Here is a 17,044-nt window from a genome sequence, read left to right as displayed (position 1 = left end):
CCAGCCCCCAGGCTTCAGTCTATCCCTGGCTTGAAAGTGAGGTTTCACTGGGGACCCTGCCCCTTTCCACCCAGGAGTCTGTCTGCTTCCTGCCCTTGTTCACGGTGCCCAGGCTGTTTGTGCCAAGGGGTGCCTGCAGACCTGCCTTGAGCTGAACTAAGCAACGCCTTGGCCTCTCTGCCATGCTCATTGGTGTCCAAAGTCTGGAGGGGGCTGAGGCGGCAGGTGGCTGGTGTGTCAGCACCACCCCTAGCGTGCACACACCTGGCTGGGTCGTGACGGTGCCTGGGCTCAGCCACAGCTTTGATCCAAAATCAGAGTAGGTGCCAGGAGCAGTGAGAGGCCAGTCAGTGGGAACAGGCACTTCCGGGCCTGTAGGAGCAGGGGAGCTTCCTGGGCCCCTGAGAGCACAGGGATACCTAGGTCAGCAGCTGTGGCTGGGCAGCTGCAGCTGCTTCCGGTAGTGTGGGGTTCCCGCCCCACCAACCTGAAAGGGGGTGGGGCTCCCACCTGTTCCTGGCTCACACTGGCACTGGCTACTGCTGCCAGCACCACCTCATCCAGGCCCTGCCTGCCTTGCTGCTTGGCTCCTGAGAAGGTGGAAGCACTGGTTCTAAGCCTACAGACAGTATCAGGCTTAGGAAAGGAAGGACATAGCAGCCAGGCTGCCATGTTTCTTGCTAGTTACTTGAGTAGTATAAAGTTGGGAGAGTCCAGGGACCCAGAGAAAGCGGAGATAGTGAAATATGAATATGACCAAGAGGGACTTATTCTCTGCTCAATGATTCAGCAGCTTGGGCACAGAAGCACCACTGAAGACGTAAGCCATGTCTCGGAGCACTTGTAGATCATGCTTGTTGTACACTTGTGGAATCTAGAGGGCAAAATACTGCATCAGGCAAGTGACAGCTCAGCTCTGTACTCCTTTAAGAGGTCAGATAAAAATGGCGTATCCCAAAGAACAGTTCTTACTTCAACTGAAGGGAGAACCAGCAATAGCCCTGAAAAAAATAACCCATAACCAAAGATGATAGCCTTTTTTCAGTGCCTGCTGCTTCTCTGGAATGAGTTTCTGTGTTCTCTGTGAAGGGACAGGAGGAACAGGTTCCCCTTTCCCCACCCTTCAGTGACATGGGACATGGCTGTCACTGATGCAGCACTTAGCATATTCTCTGGCATTGGCAGGTGCTTGTTACATGTTTATTAAATAAACACATATTAACAAAAAGAAAAAATGTGGACTCGATCTGAGGGGGAAGATAATGAGTCTAAGGTGAACATGTTGAACGCCAGGTGCTCTGGACATCTTGTGGTGTGGGACATGAGTCCAGAGCTCATGATCTCAGTTGAGATATTGAGTCGAGGGAGTAGAAGAGCAAAACTAAGGCTGAGGAAGAAGCTTTTGCATCTTTGATGCTTATCTTTTTTGCAGATATCAAGTCTGTATCTCTAGCTGAGCCTCTTCTGAGCTCGTCCCAGTCTACCCATCTTCCAAATGTCTCTCTTACAATTTTCCACACTTACCGCATTTAAGACAGAGCTTATCGTCTCCCAAGGAAACGTGACTTTCTCCCTGGTTTCCCAATTATTCCAAATGGTCATGGAGTCTTAGTCACCCAGCCTAAGCCATTATGTTCTCCTGGATAAAATTTAGTAAAATTTTAGCTGCCCGGAAGGCTTGAGATTGAAGATACTCATTTCTCTGAGTTACATTAAAGAAAAAAATGGTGCTTGTTTAAAAAATCTTTCTGGAGTATTTTAGTGTAGCTTTTTCCACCATTCTTGTTTCACCATGGGATGCTCTTCTCCCAGCACTTGCCAAGACTCTGTCCCTCACATCCTTCAAGCCTCTGCCTAAATGTGACCCTGGTAGAGAGGTCTTCTCTGATCCTACCTTAGTTAAAACAGCACCTTCCACCTTTACCCTGCGTGATTTCATTTCGTATTTATCACTATACGATTAGCTATTTTTTTCTGATCTCTTATTATCTGATGTGTGCATCTCTCTCCCCGCATTAGTCCATTTTCACACTGCTCTGAAGATACTACCTGAGACTGGGTAATTTATAAACCAGAGAGGTTTAATTGACTCACAGTTCTGCATGGCTGGAGAGGCCCCAGGAAACTTACAGTCATGGTAGAAAGCAAAGGGGAAGCAAAGCATGTCTTACATGGTGGCAGGAGAGAGAGAGCACAGGGGAAACTGCCACTTTTAAAACCATCAGATCTGGTGATATCTCCCTCATTATCACGGGAACAGCATGGGGAATCTGTCCCCACAATCCAGTCACAGGACTCCCACCAGGTCCCTCCCTCGACATGTGGGTATTATAATTTGAGATGAGATTTGGGTGGGGACACAGAGCCAAACCATATCACTCCCTCCCTAAGAATGCGAGGGAGGGACTTGGTTTTTTTTACTGTCGTATTCCCAGTGCTTTGAAGGTGTTTGGTACATAGTAGATGCTCAGTAAATATTTCTTTGATAAATATTTGTAAGCAACCCTGAGCAGTATGTCATGTTAGATCTAGTTTACATACTTGGAAACTGAGGCTCACCGTGGCTTCTAAATGGCAGACCCAGTGACAGATTGCATCACCTGGGAATTTTATACTTCATCAAGCAGCTTTCCAGATAAGACAAATCATTAAAAGCATGTATTTTTACTCATCATAGGTACCCAAACCGCTCAAACAGAAATGATAAGATGTATTAGTGGAAGTAGTTGTTATACTTAGATATTTCTGACTTAAAAAAAATTGCCTTTTTCTCCCAAATTCAGGAGGATATGGTAAAAAAAGTGGTCGTAGTAAAAAATGGAGGGAGATACTGACGCTGCCTCCTGTCAGCCAGTGCAGTGAGCTCAGACATTCCATTGGTGAGTAAATCGTGCCTACTTATGCCTGAATGGTACATCTGGCATTATACCATTCGTTAGATGTTATTCTTTCTTGAGAATATTGAAAACAAATACGGAATACGTTATTCCATATTTGTTTCAAACGTTTTATGATAAATTCTCCTTATATCTTCATTACTCCTCTCAGGAAAGAAAAACAAACCTTTAGATTTTCTGATCTGCAGTTATAAAGTTGGCTGTTGGTTTTTTTCATTGAGAACTATTTTTTTTTTTTTTTGGAGAGGTAGGGTCTCACCATGTTGCCCAGACTGGTCTTAAACTCCTGAGCTCAAGCAATCTGCCCCCACCGGCCTCCCAAAGTACTGGAATTACAGGCCTGAGCCACTGTGCCTGACCCACATTAAAAACATTTTTTAAAAGTAATACGTATACTCATTTTTCTATACATAACTGAAGAAAAAGTAAAAATTCCTCTTCCCACGACCCAGTCGATTATTGTCTCCAGAAGAAACACTGTTAAGTATTGTTTAGTAGCCTTCCAGACAGTTTTCTATGCATGTTTTTAAAAAATATTGGGCCAGGCATGGTGGCAAATACCTGTAGTCCCAGCACTTGGGAGACTGAGGCAGGAGGATCCCTTGAGCCCAAGAGGTTGAGTCCAACCTGGGCAACATAATGAGACCTGTCTCGAGGAGGGGAAAAAAAGAGGGAAAGAAAGAAAAAAGACAAGAAGTTTCTATTGATCTTCAGGAAAGGATTAGTCAAATAAAAATACAGTATATCAGTATAACAGAATATTCTGCAACTATAAAGAATGAGAGTTAGCTACAGGTCCTAACATGAGCCTAAGAAGTCAGATGTAGAATCATCTCTATAGAGCAGTCATAACCGTATTTTTTAAAGATAGAATTTTCAGTTCAAAGGCTACATGCATTTAAACTTTTGATGTTGCTAAATCACCCCCACCAAAAGATTGTATCAGTTTACCGTTCTGCCAACAGTATGTAGCAAGCTTTCTTTGCCATGCTTTTGCTAATACTGGTTGTTATCAGTATTTTTAATATTTACTAAACTGTTATTTGAAAAATGGTTTCTTATGGATGGGGTAGAACATTTCCACTGGATTTTTTCAATTTTTCCTTTCTCTTTTCTTTCTTTCTTTTCTTTTTTTTTTTTTTTTTTCTTTTTGGAGACAGAGTCTCAGCACTCCAGGCTAGAGTGCAGTGGCGAGGTCTCAGTTCACTGCAGCTTCCGCCTCCCAGTTCAAGCAGTTCTCCTGCCTCAGCCTCCGGAGTAGCTGGAACTACAGGCACATACCACCACACCTGGCTAATTTTTGTATTTTTAGTAGAGACGGGGTTTCCCCATGTTGGCCAGGCTGGTCTCGAACCCCTGACCTCAGGTAATCTGCCTGCCTCTTCTTCCCAAAGTGCTGAGATTATAGGCATGAGCCACTGCGCCCAGCCTCCTTTTTCTTTTCTAATTCATTTATAAAAGCTGTTTATATATAAAAGGAGTTATCCTTTTATATCCAATGTGAATATATTTATAATTTTGCTTTTTTCCCTTTGGCGTACAGTGTCTTTTTTTCATACAGAGGTTTTAATATTTCATAGAGACAAATGTATCAGTATTTTCCTTCTTAGATTCTGAACTTTGTGTTATCTGTAGGAAGGACACGTTTATTCCAAGATGATTTTTACAAACCAATCCATCTTTCCTTTAGTACTCTTGTAGTTCCTCTTAAAGAAAGATGAAGTATTTTATTTATCAAGATTAGTTTCTGGTGGTATAAAGGAGCTAGTATTTCCCTCATTGTTTTAACTCCACCATTGTTTTAACTCCACCGAGTTTTTGAAATAACTGCGTCTTGAAGATATAATTCATATGCCATACAACTTATCCATTTAAAGTATATAGTTCAGTTGTTTTTAATATATTGAGTTGTGAAACCACCACAATCAATTTGACAGCATTTCCAGCACCCCAAAAAGAAACGCCACACCCATTGGTAGCCACTCCTCACTCCGTCCTGCTCCCTCCAGAGCTAGACAACCACAGATCCACTTTCTGTCTATGTCTTTGCCTGTTCTGGACATTTCATATAAAGGGGAATCATATACTACGTGGTCTTTTACGTAGCATAATGTTGTTAAAGTACTTCATTCTTTTTCTGTTGGTGGATAATATTCCATTTTATGGATATATCACATTTTATTTAGCCATTCATCAGTTAATAGACATTTGAGTTGTTTTCTACTCTTGCCTATTATGAATAATGCTGCTATGAAAATTCATGTACTAGGCTTTTAAAAATCATGATAAAATATACATAACAAAAATTACTGTTTTAAGTGTACAGTTCAGTGGCATTGAGTTGGATATTGCATGGATATACCACATTTTGCTTATCTGTTCATTTGTTGATGGACACTGGGTGTTCCAAGTTTTTGGCTGTGTGAATAGTGTTGCCAGGAACATTGGTGTGCAAATATCTGTTTGAGTCCCTGCTTTTACTTGTTTTGTGTATGTATTCAGAAGCAGAATTGTTGGCCGGGCACAGTGGCTCACACCTATAATCCCAGCAATTTGGGAGGCCGAGGCAGGCGGATCACTTGAGGTCAGGAGTTTGAGACTAGCCTGGCCAACATGGTGAAACCCTGTTTCTACTAAAATTACAAAAATTGGGCCGGGCGCGATGCCTCATGCCTGTAATCCCAGCATTTTGCAAAGCCAAAGCAGGTGGATCAGGAGTTCAAAACCAGCCTGGCCAACATAGAGAAACCACATCTTTACTAAAAATACAAAAATTACCTGGGCGTGGAGGCATGCGCCTGTAATCCAAGGTACTTGGGAGGCTGAGGCATGATAATTGCTTGAACCCGGGAGGGGGAGGTTGCAGCAAGCTGCGATTGTGCCACTGCACTCCAGCCTGGATGACCAAAAAAAAAAAAAAAAAAAAAAAAAAGAAGTAGAATCATATGGTAGTTCTGTGTTTAACTTTTTGAGGAATACCAGACTCTTCTTCCAAACTGCTGCCCCATGTTACATTCCCACCACCATGTGGTCAGTTCACATCCTTCCCAGTGCTTTTTATTTTCCTCTTTATTTTTCATTTTCTCTAATCCTAGTGGGTGTGAAGTATCTTATTGTGTTTTGATTTGCATTTCTCTAATGATTAATGATGTTGAGCATATTTTCATGTGCTTATGGGTCATTTGTAAACCTTTAGAGAAATGTCTGTTCACATCTTTTATCCGTTTTAAAAATTGAATTGTCTTTTTGTTGTTGAGGTATAAGCTTTCTTATAAGATTTCTTTATATATTCTAGATATTAGATGCTTAACAGATAAGCAGGAGAATCACCTGAACCCAGGAGGTAGAGGTTGCAGTGAGTCGAGATTGTACCACTGCGTTCCAGCCTGGGCAACAGAGGAAGGAGACTCTGTTTCAAAAACAAAAACAAAACAAAACAAAACAACAACAACAAAAACGAAGAAAATAATACTGCAAATACTGTTTTTGACTTTTATTTTATCAAGTGAAAACAGGCTTAGAACAGCATGTGGTGGATTGTAATGATTATATTTGTTTGCTTCTCATCCCTTTTCTTCACCCAGAAAGGGAATATAACAGTCTTTGTGACAAGCAACCGATAGGAAGACTTCTCTTCAGGCAGTTCTGTGATACCAAACCCACCCTAAAGAGGCACATTGAATTCTTGGATGCAGTGGTAAGCAGTTTATCTCCATACTGAGCAACCCCCCAATCTTGTGCTTTTGAAAATGTAAAACCTGGCCGGGCACGGTAGCTCACACCTGTAATCCCAGCACTTTGGGAGGCTGAGGTGGGTGGATCACGAGGTCAGGAGATCAAGACCATCTGACCAACATAGTGAAACCCCTTCTCTACTAAAATAAAAAAAATTAGCCAGGCGTGGTGGCAGGTGCCTATAGTCCCAGCTACTTGGGAGGCTGAGGCAGGGGAATCACTTGAACCAGGAGGCAGAGGTTGCAGTGAGCCGAGATCGTGCCACTGTACTCCAGCCTGGATGACAGAGCGAGACTCTGTCTCAAAAAAAAAAAAAAGAAAATGGAAAATGGAAAAACTAGACCTGGGCAATGATGTAGGAGTGGAGGGACTAGTTGTCTTGGTGTCATACTGTCTTCTTAAGACAGAAATCCCTTTAGTCTAAAGTGGTATTTCATGTAGAATTACATCTCAAGTTTTGGAGAATCACATGTAGTCATTGAATGACTTTGAAACTTGAGGCTTTAATTGTGTGAAGATGACAGACTAATTAAGATGATAATGCTTTTTTTATTTTTATTTTTTTTTGCGATGGAGTCGCTCTCTGTCGCCCAAGCTGGAGTGCAGTGGCGTGATCTTGGCTCACTGCAACCTCTGCCTCCCAAGCAATTCCCCTGCCTCAGCTTTGTGATCTGCCTGCCTTGGCCTCCCAAAGTCCTGGGATTACAGGCATGAGCCACTGCGCCTAGCTGTAAGATGATAATGCTCGTTTGGCCACCTGAAAAGTGTCCTTTCTGCGCTCAACTGGCCAATGCTCTTAACTTAAAAACGTTTTAACCCAGAAGCATATGGAAGGGATAAAGTTTGTGTAAGAAGAATGATCACTTTGGATGGAATTTACTGTGCTCAACAAAGTTTTCAACATTCTCATGTATCCTGTTTGAGATTTACTGTGATTTCCTTATAGGTAAAGAAACTTTATGTTTCTAAATCTTTATGGGTACCATTGGCAAGCCTACAATTTCAAAACTATGAAATTCAGAAGCAAGTGACCAATCGAAAATTGGTGGAATTTAGCAGAAAAGCTCTCTTACTTTTGTACCAGGGTTATGACCCTTCCTCTCTCTGCTTTGGCCTGTCCTAATTGTTATCTGCAAATATGTATTGAGTGCTTATTATATGCAGACATATATTATATGTCTTACATCATTGAGTTTGGATTTGATTTTCCTCTAACACAGCTTTTTAAAAACTTTAAAATGTATATATGTTTACTTATAATGTATTCTTTTCAGGAAAACATTTGCGGCTGTTTTGTTGTTTGCTTCCTTCCCCCAGATCTCTCCCAGTCCTTTCCTTTCTAGCACTGTTGCTAGAATAAGGTGATTCTTCTTCTTCCTTTTTTTTTTTTTTTTTTTGAGACAGAGGTTTGCTCTTGTCCTCCAGGCTGGAGTGCAGTGGCGTGATTGCAGCTCACTGCAACCTCTGCCTCCCAGATTCAAGCAATTCTCTTGCCTCAGCCTCCGAAGTAGCTAGGACTATAGGCATGTGCCACCACACCCAACTCATTTTTGTATTTTTAGCAGAGACGGGGTTTCCGCATGTTGGCCAGGCTAGTCTCCAACTCCTGACCTCAGGTGATCTGCCCACCTCAGCTTCCCAAAATGCTGGGATTATAGGCATGAGCCACTGCACCTGGCCAGTTCTTTTTGAAGACAGAGTTCCAACGTGCTGGGCCATGCCTACTCAGTTCGGGGGATGGAACCCAGGGTATAGGTTTTCATGTAGTGGGTAATGTTTGCCAAACCACTGTATTTTAAGAATTTAGGGACCTAGGCCGGGCGCGGTGGCTCAAGCCTGTAATCCCAGCACTTTGGGAGGCCAACACGGGCGGATCACGAGGTCAGGAGATCGAGACCATCCTGGCTAACACGGTGAAACCCCGTCTCTACTAAAAAATACAAAAAAAAACTAGCCGGGTGAGATGGCGGGCGCCTGTAGTCCCAGCTACTCGGGAGGCTGAGGCAGGAGAATGGCATAAACCCGGGAGGCGGAGCTTGCAGTGAGCTGAGATCCGGCCACTGCACTCCAGCCTGGGCGACAGAGCAAGACTCCGTCTCAAAAAAAAAAAAAAAAAAAAAAAAAAGAATTTAGGGACCTACTATTCTTCCTTATGTTAAAATAGCTAAACTTCATTGTTGAAACTCTATTTTAGGTTGCAGTCTTCTGATATTGTCGTGATACCTGTAGTTATGCGGTGACAGTTATGTGACTGAGGTTACAGGTTATGTTTTTGTTTTTTCGATGGCAGTCATGTAGGTTCAGAAATGTCTGTGCCATTTTGTCATGCTTACTGCTTTGACTATACTGGTGATAGGTGATGACAGGCTCTGTGAGCTTCTCAGGTGAAGGGACTGTGTCTTATTCATTTCGCCCTCATGGCACCTGGCGTGGTTCTTTGCCCTATTTCTTGCTCATTAAATGAATGAATGCCATCTGTATCAGTCAGGATTCAACCAGAAAACCAGAACCCACAGGAGGAGATATTAAGAGATTTATTGCAAGGAATTGGCTTACATAATTGTGGGGTCTGGTTAGGAAAGTCTGAAATCTGTAGGACAGGGCATCAGGAGGGGCATGGCAGGACTCTCCAGAAATGGGCTGAAGCTGCTGTACTCAGGCAGAATTTCTTCCTCCAGGAAGATTCGTCTCTGTTCTTAGCACCTTTCAACTGATTAGGTGAGAGCCACCTGGATTATCTGGCATACTCTCTTTCCCTTGAAGCCAACTGATTATAGATTTTAATCGCATGTGCAAGTATCTTCCCAGCAGCACCTGGATTTGTGTTTGATTGACTAATTGGGGCTCATAGCCTGCCCGGTTGGCATAGTGAAGGACCGTCGCAGGATCAGACTTGCTTTCTCTTCCGTTAATTGCATACCACACAGTATCCAGAACTCCCAGCGCTGAAGTTTGTTTGTTTGTTTGTTTGTTTTTGAGACTGAGTCTCGCTCTGTCGCCCAGGTTGGAGTGTAGTAGCATGATCGCGGCTCACTGCAACCTCCACCTCCTGGGTTCAGGCGATTCTTCCTGCTTCGGCCTCGTGAGTATCTGGGATTACAGGTGCCCACCACCACACCCAGCTAATTTTTGTATTTTTAGTAGAGACAGGGTTTCACTATGTTTGCCAGGCTGGTCCCCACCTCCCAGCCTCAGATGATCTGCCTGCCTCGGCTTCCGAAAGTGCTGGGATTACAGGTGTGAGCCACTGTGCCCGGCCCTTAGATATCTTTAATGGATGCAGTGTAATATACAGAGTATTATGGGAAGCATTGCTCTAAAACTTCATTAACCTCTTTTAAAAAACTGACTTCTTCCCCCTCATACACCTGACTTTCCCAAAGAAGAGCTGTAGCCGCTTGATCAGTAGAGTTGGTCTGTGGCTCTGAGGATATCAAACCAAAGAATTTGAAACGTAATGAAACATTATTAGTGAAGACGCTTAACTAACTTTCTCTTTTTTTAAGAGATGGGATCTCGCTATGTTGCCCAGGTTGGCCTCGAACTCCTGAACTCAAGTGATCCTCCCAACCTCAGTGTCCTGAGTGGCTGGAGCTACAGGTATGCACCACCACATGTGTGGCGCCAGCTTAACTTCTCTTTTTCTTTTCTTCCATCTCTCCAATCAGGCAGACTATGAAGTTGCTGATGATGAGGACCGAAGTGATTATGGACTGTCAATCTTAGATATATTCTTCAATGATAAGGTGTGTTTTCTTCTTTAGAATGAAGATTTGTAAATCAATAATTAGAGTGCATAGCCACTTTTACTCTGGTGGATAACATGTAACATTTGTCAAAAGCTGCAATTTGGCTGGGTGTGGTGGCTGACGCCTGTAATCCCAGCACTTTGGGAGGCTGAGGAAGGAGGATCTCTTTAGCCCAGGAGTTCGAGACCAACCTGGCCAACGTAGTGAGACCATCTCTACAAAAAATAAATAAAAAAAACTAGCTTGGCATGGTGGCGTGCATCTGTAGTCCCAGCTACTTGGGGGGCTGAGGTGGGAGGATTGCTTGAGCCCAGGAGATTGAGGCGACTGTGAGCCAAGGTCGCGCCACTGCATTTTAGCCTGGGTGACAGAGCAAGACCCTGTCTTAAAAAAATAAAAAATAAAGCCTGGCACAGTGGCTCATGCCTGTAATCTCAGCACTTTGGGAGGCCAAGGCAGGCAGATTTCTTGAGCTCAGAAGTTCGAGACCAACCTGAGCAACATGGCAAAACCCCATTTCTACAAAAAAAAAAAAAAAGCTAAGCATGGTGGCGTGCACCTGTGTTCCCAGCTACTTGGGAGGCTCAGGTGGGAGGACTGCTTGAGCCCAGAAGGTCAAGGCTGCAGTGAGCTGGGATCATACTACTACGCTCTAGCCTGGACAAGAGAGTAAGACCCTGTCTCAAAACCACCCCCCAACATTAATTAATTAATCTTAAAACTTTAATTTATTATACATGTTCCTCTTTTGCATTTTTGTTTGATGTCATGAGGAATTAGATCCCTTAGGAAAAAAAAATTAGATCTCTTAGAAAATTGATTCGAAGTGGCCAGGCACAGTAGCTCACACCTGTAATCCCAGTACTTTGGGAGGCCGAGGTGGGCAGATCACGAGGTCAAGAGATCGAGACCATCCTGGCTAACTGGTGAAACCCCGTCTCTACTAAAAATACAAAAAGAATTAGCTGGGCGTAGTGGCGGGTGCCTGTAGTCCCAGCTACTCAGGAGGCTGAGGCAGGAGAATGGCGTGAACCCGGGAGGCACAGCTTGCAGTGATCCGAGATCATGCCACTGCACTCCAGCCTGGGTGACAGAGCGAGACTTACGTCTCAAAAAAAAAAAAGAAAAAAGAAAGAAAATCGATTCAAAGTATTTAAAGGTTTCAGAATATAGAGTTGGAGAATTTTATTAGTCTCTCTTGGACTAAAAATAACATTTTTTTTCCCTAAAAGCTTTAATGGGTCATAGCTTTTATGCTTTTGACTTACTTGGTTCTTGTAGTTTAGTATGTCACTGAAATTAGAGCTGTAACCTGCTTCCTTTCATGTGACTTCTGTTAGAAGTTCTCAGTTATGGACAGGGCCCTATATTGTAGGGATGGAAGGAGAACTGGAACAACAGTGATAGCAAACATGTAATTAACACTGCTCTAGGCTGGGTGCAGTGGCTCACACCTGTAGCCCCAGCACTTTGGGAGGCTGAGGCAGGCAGATCACTTGAGGTCAAGAATCAGACACAAGCCTGGCCAATATGGTGAAACCCTGTTCTCTACTAAAAATAAAAAAGCCGGGTGTGGTGGTACACGCCTGTAATCCTAGCTACTAGGGAGGCTGAAGCACGAGAATCACTTGAACCCGGGAGGTGAAGGTAGCAGTGAGCTGAGATCGCGCCACAGCACTCCAGCCTGGTCAACAAGTGAGACTCTGTCTCAAAAGAAAAAAAAAAGTTAAAAAAAGTCACTGCTCTAATATGTAATACATTATGTAATTATCACAACAAACCTATGAGTAGATACTATTCTCAAGTCTATTTTCACATGATAAGACTGAAAATCAGTGACTAAGTGACTTACCCAAGGTTACACGCCTAGTAAGTGTCAAACCAGGAATCGAACACGTAGAGAATGGAATTAGAGAATAGTGTGGTGAGAATGAGTTCAAAATATTTGGATTTGAAGCGTAGCCAACTGGATATAGGGCTATCAAATTCGGGGAGCTTTGTTGTACAAAGATAGCGTGCCAGAGGGATGCCGGCAGGACTGTCTAGCAGCACAGAGATACATGGCAGTAGGTGTCAGAGGTATGATTCAGACCCTAATGAGTTTTCTACCCCAGCCTCCAGCCTTACAGATGACTCTTCTCAAACACAGCTGTTACAACATGAGCATATTTTGTAGGTACCCCCAGGATACTAGTTAGAATGAGTAGAAGTTTCATTTATCTAGTTCTAATTTTTATTTTTATTTTTTCTTTTTTTGAGACAGAACCTCTCTGTTACGTAGGCTGGAGTGCAGTGGCGTGATCTTGGCTCACTGCAACATCTGCCTCCCAGGTTCAAGTGATTCACATGCCTCAGCCACCTGGGTAGCTTGGATTACAGGTGTGCATCACCACACTTGGCTAAGTTTTGTATTTTTAGTACAGACAGGGTTTCACCAGGTCGGCCAGGATGGTCTTGAATTCCTGGCCTCAAGTGATCTGCCTACCTCGGCCTCCCAAACTTTGGGGATTACAGGTGTGAGCCACCACCCCCGGTTCCATTTATCTAGTTATTTTGTCTTTTTTTTTTTTTTAATTATTAACTCCCTTTTCTTTCTTCACCTCTCCTGAAGATATACCCATATAGCAAGGGAGGGCATCAAGAAGAAAGAAATAAAGAAAAAAGAAAGAACTTTGAAATGAATCATGGTAGATATAGCAAATGTGGAAAAGGAAGGAAGGGGAAGTTATACATGTGTGGCTTGGTGCCTTAGTCTGTTTTGTGCTGCTGTAACAGAATGCCAGAGACTGGGTAATTAATTAATTAATTTGTTTATTTTAACTTTTAAGTTCAGGGGTACATGTGTCGGTTTGTTATATAGGTAAACTTGCATCATGGGGTTTGTTGTACAGGTTATTTCATCACCTAAGTGTTAAGCCTAGTACCCATTAGTTATTTTTCTTGATCTACTCCTTCCCCCCATCCTCCATCCTCCAATAGGCCCCATCATGTGTTATTCCCCTCTATGTGTCCATGTGTCCTCATCATTTAGCTCCCACTTATAAGTGAGAACATGTAGTATTTGGTTTTCTGTTCCTGTGTTAGTTTGCTAAGGATAATGGCCTCCAGCTCCATCCATGTTCTTGCAAAGAACATGATCATTCTCCTTTTCTATGGCTGCATAGTATTCCATGGTGTATATGTACCCCATTTTTTCTTTATCCGGTTTATCACTGATGGGCATTTATGTTGATTCCATGTCTTTGCCATTATGAATAGTGTTGCAATGAACATATGCATGCATGGAGACTGGGCAATTTATAATAAAAAGGAATTTCTTGGCTCACGGTTTTAGAGGCTAGGATGCCCATTTCAAGGTGCTGTTGGCCTAAAAGGAAGAAGCTGAGACACAAAATGTAATTTAAAGAGTTTACTTGGGCCAGGTGCTGTGGCTCACGCCTATAATCCCAACACTTCGGGAGGCCAAGGTGGGCCGATGGCCTGAGGTTAGGAGTTGGAGACCAGCCTGGCCAACATGGTGAAACCTCGTTTCTACTAAAAAAAAAAAAAAAAAAAATACAAAAATTAGCTGAGTGTGATGGTGCATGCTTATAATCCCAGCTACTCGGGAGGCTGAGGTGGGACAATAGCTTGAACCTGGGAGGTGGAGGTTGCAGTGAGCCAAAATTACGCCACTGCACTCCAAACTGGGCAATAAAGTGAAACAACTTCTCAAAAAATAAAAATAAAAAATAAAGCATTTACTTGAGCCAAACTAAAGACAGTTGTGTGGGACACACTTCCAAGTTGCCTTGGGAATGCTCCATTGGCCTTGGTTACTGGCAGGTTTTGAAAGGCAAAGGGAACAAGGAGTGAGCTGATAGGAAGTTGTTGGATCCTAATTCTCACTGGTTTAAGAGAAAGCAATGATCAGTGATTGGCTATACATTGTTGAACTATAGAGTGAGAGTATGAGTTAAGGTGTCCAGTATATGGCATTTATGGCATCAGTCTAGAGACCACTAGTAAGTACCTTCAAGAAGTAATTGTTTAGCTCAAGGAGGAGTGAGTCATGACTGCTCTGGGCCTGATAATTTGAAGGGGCTCACATTCCTATAATGTGAAGGGGCTCATATTCCTCAGATAAAAAGCTTTTTTTTTTTTTTTTTTTTTCCTCCTTAGTACCGGCATCTGGCAAGGGCCTTCGTGCTGCATCATCACATGGTGGAAGGGCAGAGAGAGAGATTGCTTGCACAAATGTCTGAGCGTGTGCACACAAGAGAGGGCGAACCTATTCCAGAGATAACGAGATAAGGGCATTAGTCCCTTTGTGAAGGTGGAACCTCTTAATTGCCTCTTAATGGTCCCACCTCCCAGTACTGTCACAATGGCAATTAAATGTCATCATGAGCTTTAGGGTGGATGGACAAACTTCAGACAATAGCACTTGGTAATAGAGAGATGTTTGTGGGCTGCCTGAAGATGGTATAGCTGGAAAGCTTTTTCTTTTTCCTTTTCTTACCATCAACTGGGGAAACTGCCACATTCTTCCTCTTCCCACCTGATGGCCGTGCTCTTGTGCTTTACTGAAACAAAAAACAAACAAATGAAAAGCAATGATTCACATCATTATTGTAGTTTTTCCTTTTCTTGTCTTTTATTTAAAAACAGCAACAATAGGCCAGGCGCAGTGGCTCACACCTGTAATCCCAGCACTTTGGGAGGCCGAGGTGGGCAGATCACGAGGTCAGATCGAGACCATCCTGGCTAACATGGTGAAACCCTGTTTCTACTAAAAAAAATGCAAAAAATTAGCCGGGCATGGTGGCGGGCACCTGTAGTCCCAGCTACTCGGGAGGCTGAGGCAGGAGAATGGCGTGAACTCGGGAGGCGGAGCTTGCAGTGAGCCGAGATCATGCCACTGCACTCCAGCCTGGGTGACAAAGTGAGACTCTGTCTCAAAAAAAACAAAACAAAACAAAAACAAAAACCAAAAAACAACAATAAACTTCTTTTTCTTTTACATACTAGAAAGGAAACCCTTAGGCTAGGTGTGGTGGCTCATGCCTGTAATCCCAGTACTTTGGGAGGCCAAGACAGGAGGATCTCTTGATGCCAGGAGTTCAAGAAAGGGAACTCTTTGAGGTCACTTACTCAAATTTCAACAACCCGTAATATTCAAAGTACCTGAAAGTAAAGCAAGACCATGTGTGCATTCTTGCATTTCTTTATCCAGTCACTCAGACATTGTTATTTTTTCTTAGTTTTCCTCTCAGGATTCTCAAATATTAAAATTCAGCCAAATTTGAATTTATGGTTTAAAAGAATCATAACCAAAACCAAGTGGGCTTTTCCCTAGGGATACATATTTGGTTTAATATCTGAAAATCAATTAATCTAATACACCATATTAATAGAATAAAAGATTTCAAAACCACATGATCATCTTACTAGAAAAAGAAAAAGCATTTGATAAAATCCACACTCCTTCATAATAAAAGCACTGAGCAAACTAGGAATGAAATTAGTCCATGAAAGTGGAACCTCTTAAATGCCTTTTAATGGTCACAATAACAATTAAACGTCAACATGAGCTTTGAGGGGGAGGGACAAATGTTCAGATGATAGCACTTGATAATAGAGAGATGTTTATGGGCTGCTCAGCCTGATAAATGATATCTATGAAATACCCACAGCCAACATTATAGTTAAATGTGAAAGACTAGGCCGGGCGCGGTGGCTCACGCCTGTAATCCCAGCACTTTGGGAGGCCAAGGTGGGCAGATCACGAGGTCAGGAGTTTGAGACCAGCCTGGCCAGCATGGCGAAACCCCAACTCTACTAAAAATACAAAAATTAGCCAGCCATGGTGGTGTGTGCCTGTAGTCCCAGCTACTCAGGAAGCTAAGGCAGGAGAATCGCTTTAACCCAGGAGGCAGACATTGCAGTGAACTGAGATTGCACCACTGCACTTTAGTCTGGGTAACAGAGTAAGACTACATCTCAAAAAAAAAAAAGTGAAAAAACTAGATGCTTTCCTTCAAGATTAGGAACAAGACAAGATTGTCCACCCTCATCACTTCTGTTCAATTGGAGGGTCAACTGTAAGTTCCACTGTACTGGAGGTTCTAGACAGGGCAATTAGGCAAGAAAAAGAAATAAAAGGTATTGGCCGGGCACAGTGGCTCATGCCTGTGATCCCAGCACTTTGGGAGGCCAAGGCGGGTGGATCACCTGAGGTCAGGAGTTTGAGACCAGCCTGGCCAACATGGTGAATCCTTGTCTTTACTAAAAATACAAAAATTAGCTGGTCATGGTGGTGGGTGCCTGTAATCCCAGCTGCCTGGGAGGCTGAGGCAGGAAAATTGCTTGAACCCCAGAGGAGGAGGTTGTAGTGAGCCGAGGTCACGCCATAGCACTCTTGCCTGGGTGACAGAGCAAGACTCTGTCTCAAAAAAAAAAAAAAAAAAAAAAAAAGAAAGAAAGAAAAGAAAAGAAAAAGAAAAAAGAAAAGAAAAAGTATTTAGTTGTAAAGGAAGAAGTAAAACTCTATTTGCAGATGACATAATCTTGAATATAGAAAATTATAAGGAATTCACACACACATAAAGAAAAAGACTGCTGGAGCTAATAAGTGAGTCTAGTAAGGCTGCGAGATACTAAATCACTATACAAAATTCAATT

The 17,044-nt window shown here is 42.9% G+C and overlaps 1 protein-coding gene across 17 annotated transcripts in view; it reads left to right on the top strand.

The window, feature by feature from the left end:
- GRK4 (G protein-coupled receptor kinase 4) overlaps nucleotides 1-17,044 on the top strand; it is a 76,717-nt gene that overhangs the window by 19,041 nt on the left and 40,632 nt on the right. For 8 of the 17 annotated variants that reach the window (XM_008018047.3, XM_008018043.3, XM_037983158.2 and 5 more), the window contains 3 exons: nucleotides 2,784-2,879; nucleotides 6,482-6,594; nucleotides 10,301-10,378. The exons of 3 other annotated variants lie outside the window; for them this stretch is intronic. In XM_008018047.3, coding sequence (XP_008016238.2) covers nucleotides 2,784-2,879; nucleotides 6,482-6,594; nucleotides 10,301-10,378 — 287 coding nt within the window. Of the gene's footprint in view, nucleotides 1-2,783; nucleotides 2,880-6,481; nucleotides 6,595-9,695; nucleotides 9,715-10,300; nucleotides 10,379-17,044 lie in introns of those variants that run through there. 6 more of the 17 variants (XM_037983172.2, XM_037983173.2, XM_037983159.2 and 3 more) reach the window with 5 other exon arrangements.

This window comes from Chlorocebus sabaeus, chromosome 27, assembly GCF_047675955.1.
Source record: "Chlorocebus sabaeus isolate Y175 chromosome 27, mChlSab1.0.hap1, whole genome shotgun sequence".
Taxonomy (NCBI): domain Eukaryota; kingdom Metazoa; phylum Chordata; class Mammalia; order Primates; family Cercopithecidae; genus Chlorocebus; species Chlorocebus sabaeus.
This window is presented reverse-complemented; position numbering and strand designations above follow the sequence as displayed.